This window comes from Pinus tabuliformis, chromosome 1_2 (genome assembly GCF_031772625.1).
Source record: "Pinus tabuliformis cultivar Carrire ecotype Pingquan chromosome 1_2, CPIR1, whole genome shotgun sequence".
Lineage (NCBI taxonomy): Eukaryota > Viridiplantae > Streptophyta > Pinopsida > Pinales > Pinaceae > Pinus > Pinus tabuliformis.
Genome location: NC_142298.1, coordinates 154,219,723 through 154,234,115, shown reverse-complemented (window position 1 = coordinate 154,234,115; position 14,393 = coordinate 154,219,723). Strand labels below are relative to the sequence as shown.

The window sequence follows — 14,393 nt, the reverse complement described above, 5'->3', positions numbered from 1 at the left end:
TCTATCATGTCCATTTTGTATATATTCCCTCAATATAATATAAAGCTTTTTTTTTCTGAAAAAAAAATGTAGATTCAACACCATGAAAAATTCCTAAGGCAGTTCAATTGTGCAGGGGTTACCCATCAAACTTGTGATTTCAATAAATTCCTACTGAATTTTAGAGAAATTAAACAGAAAAACCCACTAGAAAAACTTCCAAAAAAATCTAGTTAAAAACAACTAATAACCGATTTTAATGATATGATTTATAAAAAAAAAATTGAAAATATCACTTGTTAAATGGTAAAATCCATTTATTGAATGGTAGGTATTCACAGGTTGTACATGTTACGACAATTATCTAATTGGCCGTACTCTGGAAGATTGTTACTTATAACTACTGCATGATAAAGCTTTGATACCTAATGTTATGACTTATCATAATTAATTGTAAATATTTATCATAACGCTATCGAACATGAGAACCGGGACTGAGGTGGAAGGCTGTGATAAAAAATGAGAGAATTGTCCTACATTGCAAAAGACACACAGTGGTAGAGGTTGGTGGGCCTTGGTTGTTGGATGATTAGGTGGAAATACGAATATAAATATGAATGGAAATTACGCGAAGGGTCCCCCCGTTTGCCACTCACGCTTTGTACGGTGGCGTGTCTCTTTTATTTCGGAGAACTCGCCGGGATTTATAAAACGCTCCACCATTCCGCCATTATTCCAAAGCAAATTCACTGTTCATGTGCATTGTGCGCGAGGAATTGAATTGAGTATATATGTTTATTCGTGGTGCGTCGTGAGCTGCCCGATCTAGCTATCCAAACAATCTTGTTCACCTTGCGTTTCCCACAGCTCCAGAGTTCTGTCCTGCATTTTGCATTTATGATTTGGGTCTTTCAGTCAGCTCAATTTGGGTACAGCTGGGTCTATTTGTGGGTGTAGTGGGCGTCATTTTCTGATCAAAGCTTCTGAATCGCTGGGTACTTTTCCTTTTGTGCTCCAGTCTGATTCTGCTATCTGGTCGAGTTCTGGCTGGGTATTTTCGATCTGCAATCCCGTCGGATATTTTTAACTATTTGCCAATTTCCCACAAATTTGTTTTGGATCTAATAACTGGTATCCGCATGAGCCTTTATATTCACTTGATAGGGTTCGCAAATTCAAGACATAATATTTTCCATATTTTCAGATTCATCTTTGGTTATTATCCCTTGTTGTTGGACCCTCTCTATTTGAATATTGACTGTACCTCGACTTTAACGAATTGGAAAATCTGCTCTCATCATGGCGACGGCTGAAAAACAAAGCTCTCAATTGAATTCTGGTGAGTCCGAACATTCTGCTGCTGCTTCGTTTGTTTTTTGGGCACATTTTCTGGTAGTACAGAGAAATGAATCGAATCCAAAAGTTGGTTATGTTAAAGAATCTCCTAGTTTTATGTGTTTTGGATTAGTTTGTTACGTTAAAAAAATGATCTGTAACCGATGTTTTCATGATTTCAGACATAATCATGTATTTTGCTATTTTTAGTTATTATTTCATCCGTTCTTTGGGTTAAGTTGAAAAATTCTATTGAATTTGGTGACCCTTTTTTATCTTTCTTTTCTTTTCCCGTTTAGAACTACCTTCCGTTTCGGTTGGGATCAGCATGTAGGTTGGGATCAGCTTTAACCTTATTGCTGATGAAAAAAACGATCTTCTTATCATAAAAGAACAATCTTCCCAGCTTGTCTAACTTGAATGCTGCTCAGATCAAACTTGGATACCCATTGGGCTTGAATGCTGCTCAGATCAAACTTGGATACCCATTGGGTTTTTATCTTCAATTCAGACTAAACCCAACACAAATCAACAAATTAATCTACACCTCATATAATAAATACACATCTTATATAAAAAACCTCACTTATATAAAAAGAAAAGAAAGGATCGAAACATGTCCTCAAGATAGATTGATTCCTTTTGCCATCTTTCCTCATAAATTGACCCCGGGGATTACATTTCTGGGTATCTTTCCTCATGGGAGTGCCCTTATTTTTATTTTATTAAAAAAAATATTTTTATATTAACGGGATCACATATATTTCCCTGACAAAATACCTTCCTTAAATTAGATCGACCCCAGGATAACTAGCTTTAGCATCTTTCCTAATTAGAATGTTCTTCGTTTTAAGCGCAACCCACAGAAAGAATCTGGATAAAACTGTGATACTTTACGAACCGCACTGCATTGTGACATGAATCAAGCCATGTGCCTTGAGTTAAATGACATGGTGTGTAAATAATATAAGGTCATTGTAAATATTCCTAATGTGGAGCTAGCCAAGGTTCGACTAGTGAATGCCCGTGATCGTAGCAATGGGCTAGGATGTTGTTATGTTTTCCATGGTGTGGTTGCTTATGTAAGAGCATGAATAAAAGGAGATACATAATAATGTAATATCCATCCTTAAGGTTGCTTGAGAAAGGAGACCATGTTAGGGGAAGAGGAAAGGGGATGCATGGGTTATGTGACTTGACGCTTTTCCTTCGAAGGACAACCATCCTTGCCCAGGCTTCCTCACAAAAACTTCCCATCAATCTTCGACTTGGGTGGTCTTTTTGGATGTTTCCCTATTCTTATTGGGAAAGGCACACTTGTCTTATGCTATCGCTTGGGGAAACCATTATTCACCCTCATTCATGGATTATTCCTACGCTCCTCTATTCAAATGGGAAGCATTCCTCTCCCATGAAGATTCTCCATTCTCAAATTTGAATGCTCTTCCTCTCCTTGTTCATGAAGGAATCTGTGGGAAACCATGGTTGTTATGCCCGCAAATTGGAGTGAACCCTAAGGAATCATGGCTGGGAAGAGCTTATGGGGAATTGGGGACTTGCTGCTGAAAAATGAGAGAAAATGAGATGTTTTTTTAGGTAAAAATGATTGCTGGATTGTCCACAATAGCTAAACCAAACACGATTAAAACCTGCAACCCTGTTAGTGCTACTTATGGGCAGTTTGAATCAAGTGTTCTCCCCCAAGTCATTCAAAGTAGGAAACCTGCAGTCTCAGGACTCTTTCTGCTTGCACGGGAAGGGCAGAAGATCCCTGAGGAATTGACTGTACAGCAGGGAAAGGGAAGATTTTCCTTGTGCTTTAAAGGAAAAAAGAGTTCCATGACAGTTGATGGCTGGTGAGGGCCTGGAGTGTGCAGTAGTAAGCAAATTGGCTATCTCATGAGAGATATGGGTTGGGCTGAGTGAGATTAGAATCTTATAGGAGCTTCCTTCTGCTTGTATGTATTGGAATGGAAGAAGATCTCTAAGGGATTGTACAGCAGAGAAAGGAAAGTTTTTCCTTGTGCTCTGAAGGAAAAGAGAGTGCCATGGCAGTTGATGGCTGGATGAGGGCCTGGAGTGCTCAGTGGTGAGTGAGATTAGAATCCTGTAGGAGCTCCCTTTGCCTTGGTGGTATCATGGTCTGGCTTGTGGTGGAATCCATAACTGATTCTTACCGTTAGGAGGTGAATTGCTTCTTAATGACCTATTCGGTGGACTTGCATTTATTTACGGATAGTGTTCATGCTCGTCTCACTATTAAATTCTTTCTAGTTGCAATATGTTAGTAAAAGAATTTGAAATATGCAATGCTATTTTATCTGCATCTTTATGTTGCATATGAATTATGTTTTATATCTGTTAGAGTTCGAATTAAGCATAGCAGCTGCCTATTAAAAGAAAGAATCTGTTCTGGAGTGTTCCAATGGCTAAAGGAGGGATCCATCTATGTGACATGTATCTCATAATCTAGATGGAATGCAAACGAACTATTCTAAAACAATGCCAACTCCTTGGAAGTGACGTGGGGCATCGACATCAGGATCGCCCTATAAAGAAACCTTTCAAAAAATGCTTGCAAAAGATATGATGCCTTGTTTGCATGGTTTTAATAAGTTGACTTGATTCTTAAAGCTATTTGTGTCAATGCAGATTTCATTACTAAGATGCCCTTTCACTAAATGAATTTTTCTGGAGCTGCTTCTTCCATGTTTGAGGAATTAGAGTGAATGGCCATCATTGATTATGTTGAAGATGAAGATATGGACAATTTAACAGCTGTATCATTTTGCATTCTCAGATTGTGTGTGCGACTGCTATACATTTTTAAAGAAAGTGGTTCCATTTGTATTTTTGGTGAGCTAAAATTCAGATACGTGATACTGTGCATTGACATAAAGTTTGTGTAACTGGCATGGACACTTTGTGAAAATTACAAAAACTTATTGAAGCGTAGTGAATTTCACTTCACTTTCAATGTTTGTTTGATTCATATAGCTGCCATGTACATACTGTCCTTTGGCAGATTCACTCTTCACATGGCTGCCACTAAACGTGATTGGGGAATTAACTGCATAAGGCATGTCAAGCCTGAAATTTTGGGTGAACTGATCACTCATTTTCGGGCCTATCAATTGAAAGAAGCAATGAAATGTTGTGCTTAAAATGTCTTATGATTGCTTTTATCTTTTGACTGGTTCCACTGTTGATGGGTGGACAGTTCACTTGAAACTTTGGGCTTAAAATCTCTTATGCAGTTATATCCAAAAGTCTCGTAGACAATATGTTCAGCTGTGGATATCTGCATACTAATATGATTGAAGATATCAGACTAAATTCCAAATGGGAATTGCCATGAAATTAATGATTTTGTAATTCTTGAAGGTTTTTTTTTTTTTTTTCAGAGAAAAAAGCGATATAGATTATATTAAGGATATATAATGATCAGTTATACATAGGATTTGAAAACCTCGGCCATATTGAGCAAAAACATTTGAATGGGGTGGAAACAATTCCCCAAAAGAGACAACTGCTGAGACTGTCCAGAATTCCTCAAAATGTAGCATATGTAATCTGTAGAAACCCTCCAGAAAGAAGCCTGTAGATAATACATAATGGAGCACATGGCTGGAACATAAACAGATAAATAGAAGGGTAGGGCCGAAAAAAAGGCCCGCTTAGTCCGAAGAAGGCATGTACCCCGAAATAGTAATCAAAATGGAGTCAAGAGGCTGACAGCAGCCCTGAAAAATACGACCATTCCGCCACTTCCAAATATGCCAGCAAGTGAGAATGAAAAGAGCATGCCAGGAGGGGCATTGGGCGGACCACCATAAGAAACCATCTTGAACAGAAGGAAAGAACCGGAGAGGGAAACCATAAGTGAGGGAAAGATCGAACCAGATAGCAGAGGAGGCAGTACGTAGCATGTAATTTATCTTGAATTCTGTGGGTCTTTTAAATGCTAATTAATTTGATATAACGCAATTCCAGGGCAGGTAGATCGTGCTTTCAATATACCAAGATTAAATAGTGAATAGGCAAATATAAATTATTATTTACCTATTAGAGCCTGCAATATGAGAACCTTGTAATCACTTTGTTTCTCATTTCTGTTGCAGAGTTTTCACAAAATGTGATAGACATTATTCTTTAGGATATCAGTTTATATGGCTTATGGAAATCATGCATTTTGGTTGTAATCTGCAAGGGATTTATGTAAACAAAATACAATGCTGACTAATCCAAATTCTCTGTTCAGTTGTTTGTTCTTCCAACAGGGATCATTCTTCCTCTCCTTCAGTAATTGTCATCGGTGGTGGATTTGGTGGGATAGCAGCTGCTCGTGCTCTTCGGAATGCCTCATTCAAGGTTAAATCATATTTCTAATATGGTTTGTTGAATCTGCATTTTTTGTCTTGGACCATGTGTGTTTTTTAGTTGTGGTGCATTCTCATGCAGTTACAGCTTATATTTCATTTACTTGAACTCTACCAAATTCATTTTTATTCAGGTCGTTGTGCTGGAGTCACGAAATAGAATTGGTGGACGTGTCAATACAGATTACTCATTTGGATTCCCGGTAGACATGGGTGCCTCATGGTAATCTGAGGTTTTTCCTGAGCATTTTTTTTTTCTTTATGATAGAGCTATCAATCTCTTTTAGAAATGTATGTCTGCTGCAAATGTCTGATCATATATGCTTGCCATTTTATGCAGGTTACATGGTGTGTGTAATAAAAATCCGTTGGCTCCTGTGATTGGCAAATTGGGACTCCCATTGTACCGAACCAGCGGTGATAATTCCGTGTTATATGACCATGATCTAGAAAGGCATGTCCAGGCCATGCCGATAGATTTTGTATTTGAAATATGTATCGCCCTTGTTAGATTAGATGGGGTGTTCAGAACTTTTCCCACCAGAACTGGAAATGTGATGAGCACCTTGGAAATCTGTACCTTTTCGTTTCCACTACCCACCCCAAGAACTCTGTAGCCATGTTCTTATTCATATGAACCGTATAGACAACTCTCATTTTTTAGCTCTTCCTCTTTTATGAATGAAAATCAGCAAATGTGATAGTATTCATTTTCAGGGATAATATTCATCTTAGCAAGTGTCTTTGCTGCTTGATGTAATAGAGTTATTTTCATAACCTATAAAATTATATTCAGGTTACTGTAAGTTTTGGTTTTGGTGATGCAGCTATGCACTTTTTGACATGGAGGGGTATCAAGTTCCACAAGAGTTGGTAACTGAAGTTGGAGAGGCATTTGAAAGAGTTTTAGAAGAGGTTTACGCCAGATTCATTTTTTCCAATAAGTTTACTTATTTATGTTACGGGGAAATTTCACTGAATCTATTGTCTCTTTCTTCCAGACCAAAAAGGTGCGTGAAGAATTTAAATATGACATGTCAATGCGGAAGGCGTTTTCAATTGTTTTGGAAAGGCATTCAGATCTAAGGTTGGTTATGTGGAATTTCAAGTTTATTTGTTATTGTATAAAAGATCACACAATAGGCAACCATCACATCTTTCAGATAAATTTTTATACTAATTTCTAAACTTTTGTAACAGACAACATGGACTTGCAGACAAAGTCTTTCAGTGGTATTTGTGCAGAATGGAAGGCTGGTTTGCTGCAGATGCAGATAGCATATCCCTAAAAAGTTGGGATCAGGTAAGATATGGCTCTTTTATGCCCCATTTGTTTTTTTAGTAGATTATAAAATCTGTAGTTACAACATTGCAGAAAATGTTGTTACAGGAAGAACTTATTGAAGGAGGGCATGGGTTGATGGTACAAGGTTATTATCCTGTGATAGAAGCTCTTGCGAAAGGGCTTGACATACGCCTCAATCATAGGTAAAGAGGCGTTTAGTCTCCATTGCAATATTTTCTTTTTGTTTGACTGCCAAGGTGCAAGTTAATTTGTTTAGAAAGTGATAGGCTGAAGGCTTGCCATGACTTCCTTTTTTCTGGCCAGGGTTACAAAAGTTACTTGGCGACATGGTGGAGTAAGAGTTGTTGTTGAGGATGGCAGAGTTTTTGTAGCTGATGCAGCTATTATTGCAGTTCCCCTTGGTGTTCTAAAAGCAAATACAATTAAATTTGAGCCACGGCTGCCAAAGTGGAAAGAGGTGGCAATATCAGACTTGGGATTTGGCAATGAGAACAAGATTGCTTTATATTTTGACAAAGTATGCTGGCCAAATGTGGACTTTTTAGGTGTGGTTGCACCTACTTCTTATGGATGTAGCTATTTTTTGAATTTGCACAAAGCAACAGGACATTGTGTTCTTGTATACATGCCTGCTGGGCAACTTGCTAATGACATAGAAAGGATGTCCGATGAAGCAGCTACTAGCTTTGCAGTGTTGCAGCTGAAAAGAATACTGCCGCATGCATCAGAACCAGTAAGTTGTTTTCATGTTATTTTTTGTTGTACGAGTGGATTTTATGAATCTTTTCATTTCACTATTGGTTACCAACTCTACTTTTCTACCTCCAGGTCTCTGGAGTCTGGATATTTCTGTTTCTGATTCTTGATCTGTTTATGCACAGATAAAATCTCTGGTGTCACATTGGGGTACAGATCCAAGCTCTCTGGGTTCTTATAGTTATGATACTGTGGGTAAGCCTCATGATCTGTATGAGTGCTTGCGTATCCCTATCGACAACCTCTTTTTTGCAGGAGAGGCTACCAGTATGAGTTATCCTGGTACAGTGCATGGGGCATTTTCTACAGGAATAATGGCTGCTGATGGTTGCAGGAGGCATCTTGTAGAAAGATATAGAGATTTGCAGATTTTCCAGCCTGTTATGGGGGAGGAGCTCACTAGTGAGTCAGTACCCCTCCAAATATCAAGGCTGTGAGCTGCTTATCTACGGGTTTTAAAATTTGCTCCTTTATTCAGTTCAAAAGTTAGGTATTACTCTGCACTAAATAATGTGGAGAGGTCGTATAATGTAAACCTTAACTAGAATTAAAGATTTTTATGGCATGCAGGTTTATTACCTATTTCATTGAAATTTCTATCTATTTCCAATGTTTTATGCTTCTTTATAGACTTGGAAAGTAGTTTCCTAGGAAGATCGGAGCAGCGTTTCCATTGAAAAGTGGTTTTCTTGCTCCATTCTGTATTACTTGGGTCACTTTCTCTTGTATTTTTTCTTCTGCTCAATCCAGAATGGCCATTGTAGAGATCTCGCCTATAGCAAACCTTGACTAGAATTTCATTTTTTATAACATGCAGGTATATCACCTATGTCATTGAAATTTTCTATCTATTTCCAATGTTCTATGCTTCTATGTAGAATCACAAGGTAGTTTCTTAGGAAACTTAGGAAGAGTGCCTTCATTGAAAAGTGGTTTGCTTGCTCCATTCTGTATTACCTGGGCCACTTTCTCTTGCATTTTCTCCTCTGCTCAATCCAGAATGGTCACTCTGGCCTGAAAATAAACTGTAGGGCACTTCCTGTTATAGGGGTCCCTCAAATAGCCCTATAATATTATATACTATAATCCATAAATTCTAACGCATAATACAACTAAACGGAATTATTAGATGGCCGTCCTCCCCTGCACCTTGCCTCTGCTTAAACATGCAGCAAGTTAGCAAACTTGTTTGCATTGTTGAGGCATTAATGTTTCGGGGAACCCCAATTTTCATTGGGCCATCATGCCAATGCCCAAGGCTTTTGTAAGCCAAGTGTAAAATCAAATACATAAGTATTAATGAGTACATCATAGAGCTTGAAACTCTATATAGGGGATATGACAGGTAGCATGGAAATTTATTTTAGATAGTTAGATGTTGCACCTCAATCCTCCACCATTTTATCTTTTTGCTAATAGTGGTGATGATTCCTCTATGCTAACTCGAGTTAGAATCAGCTGGCCTTGTCTATAAGCTTGTTTTTGGTCCCCACAAGGCACTCCATTATCTAGATGTACGCTGGCACACCTGCACATGCAAACATCATATAGCTGAATTGATATAGAAAACATTGATGCATTTTGGGGGAATATAAGATATTATTTGGGGGTTGATAACTACAAAAATGTAATTTGCCGAAAACTGGAGTTGTACTTTACCTTAGCTGGTGCTTATTATTTTGAGCAAAAATGTACCTGCTTTATTCAAATTATTGATCCATACACTGAAGGTCGAGGAACTTACAGGACATGTTCTAGCAAAATTACCATAAAATTGCATACATATACTTTGATAATAGAATACATATTGCTATTGCATACATATTCTTTCATAACCTCTATCCTCTTACAAAAGAAAAACATGCTCTTAACCAGTAAGCCTTGTCCTTATTTTAACATAAAATGTTTGACAATGAAATATTCCTCATCCACTTCAAAGATTTTGTTAATGACTGATCCTTAACCCTCCTGAATCAATTCCCATTTTTCATGTGCAAATGTTTGATGTTATGTTAATCTTCTTCTTCTGCACTGTATTATTTACTCGAATCTATTGAATGTTGTGGACTGTTGCACCTAAATTCTCTTTAAAAAATTCGACAAATGCAAATGAATCTGTGATAGAGTCAGGTACTTTAAAGTATGTACTCAGTGTGCGGAGTCATGGTCTGCCGCATAAATCATTTCATCTGTATCGTTGAAATCGTTGTAGTTGTTATATGTCTTTCACATTCCACATGCAAATCATTACATTATTCTTCTGCATCTTCGATTCGGGTTTCCATTTGGCGTATCGTGCTGAGTCCTTTCTTGATTTAGTTCTTGCATTGCGGAGAGGTTCAACAGTAAAGAGGACAGATATTGTAGCCCATTCCGGGTTTTTGCGTAGGAGGTTAAAGATATTTGACATCGTATTGAGCTGAGGCCGTTGTATATGCTAATTTTAAAACATTATGTTTAGAGCATGTTGCTGCCTTCGAATAAAATGAACAAGGTTGGAAGGTGTAGGCAATAAAAGTGTAGGTAAGGGTTACAATGGCATAGGTATATAGATTAGTGTAGATTTATTTTAATTTCTTGCTATTTTTTTCAAGTTTTGTATTTTGAGAGATTTGATGTTGATATTTTAATTTTAAAACATTATATTTAGAGCAAGTTGCTACAAGGTTGGAAGGTGTAAGCAATAAAAGAGTAGGTAAGGGTTACAATCGTATATAGATTAGTGTAGATTCATTTTAATTTCTTATTTATAAATTATTGCTATTTTTTTTAGTTTTGTATTTTGAGAGATTTAATGTAGATATTTTAATTTTAAAACATCATGTTTAGAGCAAGTTGCTACAAGGTTGGAAGGTGTAGGCAATACAAGTGTAGGTAAGGGTTACAATGGTATATAGATTAGTGTAGATTCATTTTAATTTCTTATTTATAAAGTATTGCTATTTTTTTTAAGTTTTGTATTTTGAGAGATTTGATGTTGATATTTTAAATATATACACTGTTTATCAACTCTATGCCGACTATGGAAGGAATTACACATCTCCATTTTCAGCAATACACCTCCACCACCCACCCTGTCATGCCCATGAGTCATGCAGGCGACGTGCGACGAGTTGGGGCGATGCGCCCATGGTTAAACGCGACGAGTTGGCGTGCGACGAGTCGGTGAGCGGGCGAGTCGGTTGCGACAAAAGTTGCGACAATGGGACGAGTTAGTGTGTGACGAGTTGGGCGGTTGGTTAAAGGCACCCGGGACACGAGTTGTGACGAGCCAACGGAGAGTCGAAAAATTGAAGAGGACAAAATTTGGCTAAGTATGGAGATTTGCGAAGGTGAGATTATATGGTGCACGGTTGGGTAAGTGGACTCGGCGGGTTGACGACATGGGCGAGCCGACGTGAAGTTGGGGCATGGTTGGCCAAACTGGGAGGTCGGCCTGGGCAAGCTTACCCACCTTCATCCTTGTGAAAAGTGTATAAGTAGTGGACACATTTGAAGAGGAGAAGGCATGAGTTGAAGTCCAAACATTCTAAGTACGAAGTCTAAGTGATGTTGAACGAGCCTATGGGTGGACGAACGGAGTAGGGCGAGGTGCAGACGACTCTACACCAAAGCACCGAGCCGAGGAGAAATAGAACACAAATTTTTGGGTTGCAGGTCACAGGGCGGGGCACTTCTGCCTGGCGGGCGAACCGGGTAGGGCGTCGTTGCACGATAGGGGCACGTCTGCCCGGCGAGCGACCCGCGGAGGGCGTCGCTGCACAACGAGGGCGACTCTGCCCGAAATGAAGAATTGTGACAGTTGCTACGGTTGGACTGCGGGTAGGCCGGTCTGAGGTGCGGGTGAAGTGCCGAAGGATGGACGTGAGTTGCGGATAGGCGCTAGAAGGGCGACACGTTGTGAACGAAGGACGAGTTGCATGTAATCGGTGTGTGCGATGAACAATGCGGAGGGCGGCCTCGGGTAGGGTGCCTCTGCTTGACGAGTTGGGCGACCTGACCCGACAGGGGTGGGTGTTCCTAAACGACAGTTGGGCACTGCTGAACGGTGCAGGCCGAATTGTGATTTTTTGACAAAATTGTAAAGAGGAAACTTGGGGTTCCTTTACAAAGGGTGTACTTGTATATTTACTTGTAAAAGTTTATTATTATCATTGTTGGGCAGACTTTTATCAGGGAGTTGCCCCTCCCATTAAAGATTGTATCCGCTGTGCATATGTTTATAAATGATAATGATGATCAATGTATTTCCGCTGTGTTAAAGATAATGCTTAGTAAAAAGTGAAAAATAATCTAAGTGTTGAATGTTAAGCGTAGTCTGTACTTGAGAGTATTGGTGAAAAGAATTCGGGTAGCGGTGCCACACTTGCTTATGTGCGATTGAAAGACTACCGCCAAGATAGGGGCGTGACAGTTGGTATCAGAGGCTTGATTTTCTGTAGGGCTTCGTTGAAGATTGAAGTGTTACTACTACACTTCGTGACATGTTTAGTAGGGGTGAAGCATTGTGCTTGGGCCACGCTGAACGATGAGACATGGCAAGTTTGGAAGAATGCCAGGGGAGGCTCTTGCTGACCTTATACAGGTTGAAGCGGATGAAAGAAGAGAACCCACAGATTCAAGATGAAGTTGAAGTTTTGAAAATGAATTTTGAAGACAAACTTCTTCGACTTGGTTGGGCAATGGAGCAGGATTTAGTTGCAGATTGCGATGAAGAAGAAGAGGAAGTCGTGATGTATGAAGATGTTGCAGATGTGACAACGATGGAGGAAGAACTTGAGACACTTCCAATTGCTCAAGTTGGACCAGGATCGTGCATTTTGCAGACATTGATGGATGAGGACACTCACATGGAGGAGCCTCATGATAAAGTAAGTATTCCTATTACTATTTGTGTTTCATTGGAGTTTTTGGAGGATGGGCCATATACAATGAAGGGCAAAGTCAGTTTGCCAATGCAATGGGCAACCTTACCATGGATGTCTACGATGAGACCTTGTATGGAGAAGCAAGGACCATTGATTGTTGCAGAGCTTGTTGGAGCAATTTGTGACCTCATGGCAGGGGGTGAAAATGCTCGTGACAAGGGAGGAACATGATGATCATTGTAGAGGATGGGTCATGCTTTAGCCATATGGAGAATTGGCTAAGTGCTTGGCATGACTCATGGACAGATTGGAGAAAGGGCACACACTTGAGGATTTGATGATACTTGGGTGGACTTCATGGCCAGGACCAAGAGGCAGTGTTGGTGGAAACTTTAGTGGGGGAGCTATAATGGAAGGGACTTATATGTATGAGTTGATATGACTTGATGATATATATGGTTTGGGTGATTGAGGGCACTAAATTGGATTGAGGACTAGGATGAAGATGACCGATGTTGTGATGGGTCTACTTAGTTGGACAACATGGGCAACTTGAGTCATGGAAATTGAGTTGGATAGATGGAGCATGGCAGACACTATGCAGGGACATTATGCAGGCGCACTTGTAGAGATGTCACTTATGGGCATCCAAGGAGTAGTGCCAAGGCAATAATGTGTGTAAATGGATTTGCTGATGTGACACAGAGACCTTTTACTTATGAGCCAATGGAGAGGTTGTGCACTTTAGTACAACAAGGCCATAGACTTATTGGATTTGTGAGCAGATTATGAGAGCATTCCTACTACATGAAAAGCTGAGGCATCTTGCAGGGACCTTTGGGGCCAAGACATGTATGCTTGCTGAGATGTTGGAAGGGGATGATTCATGGAGTTCATGATGACATGAGATTGTTGCAGCCATTAGAGACTTCATATTATAGTGGGCTTGGAGGATCTGATGCATTAAGGAGTTGAGGTCAGTGACTTTGATGCAGTATGGGGTGCATACTTTTGAGCACATTTATGGGTGTGCTTGGGAGAGTCACTTGATGTGGAGGATCGAGACGAGAGACTTTGGAGTGATGGTTGCAGCGATGATGATGCCTTGGTGGCAACACTTTGGCATGGGTTGAGCCGAGACTTAACCACTTTTGATTCATGATGGCTGATTGATTTATGACCATAGGCAACACATGGATGATGAGACATGTGTATACTTGTTTCTTTGGCAGACTTTAGGGATGGCACATTACAGATATGATGGAGGTTGCTTCATGGACCTAGATGTGGCACATTGAGAGTCGGTTTAATTAGAGGATCTCTTCATTTTGAGGAGATGGATCTTACACATATATGGATGATGATGTTGGGATAGATGTGGTTGATCGACCTGCAGCTCATTGACACCAACATCATGACAACATGTTGCGGATGGATGAAGATTACTTTATGGACTTGGACATGGCTTACTTACATTTGATGGAGATGGGATGAATTCTTGATTGAGTTGATGTTGTGACAGGATGTTGAGAGAAACGATCGATGATAACATGAGGAGGTGCATTTTCGTGATTTGAGCGTGATAGTTGGACTGATCACCCGACTAGTTCGAGTCATGGAGGCTAGCAGTGTATTGAGATGTGTTAGAGTATCATGGCAGCAATTCACATGATGACGATACATGATGGAGTCGACACGATATATGTTGCAGCGATAGCATGTAGCTCGAGTTAGAGGGACCAAATTTCCATGGTGGGGCAACATGTGGAG

General features: G+C 39.6%; 1 protein-coding gene across 1 annotated transcript; it reads left to right on the top strand.

Annotated features, from left to right (window-relative positions):
* The first annotated feature begins 678 nt into the window (after positions 1 to 678).
* Positions 679 to 8,358, top strand: LOC149204970 (polyamine oxidase 2-like). Its single transcript, XM_089394855.1, has 10 exons — positions 679 to 1,318; positions 5,576 to 5,685; positions 5,828 to 5,916; positions 6,034 to 6,147; positions 6,521 to 6,608; positions 6,695 to 6,780; positions 6,894 to 6,996; positions 7,084 to 7,181; positions 7,303 to 7,732; positions 7,881 to 8,358. Exons 1-10 carry the CDS (start codon positions 1,279 to 1,281, stop codon positions 8,190 to 8,192), a joined length of 1,470 nt encoding a protein of 489 aa, XP_089250981.1. The 5' UTR covers positions 679 to 1,278; the 3' UTR covers positions 8,193 to 8,358.
* Positions 8,359 to 14,393: the final 6,035 nt, after the last annotated feature.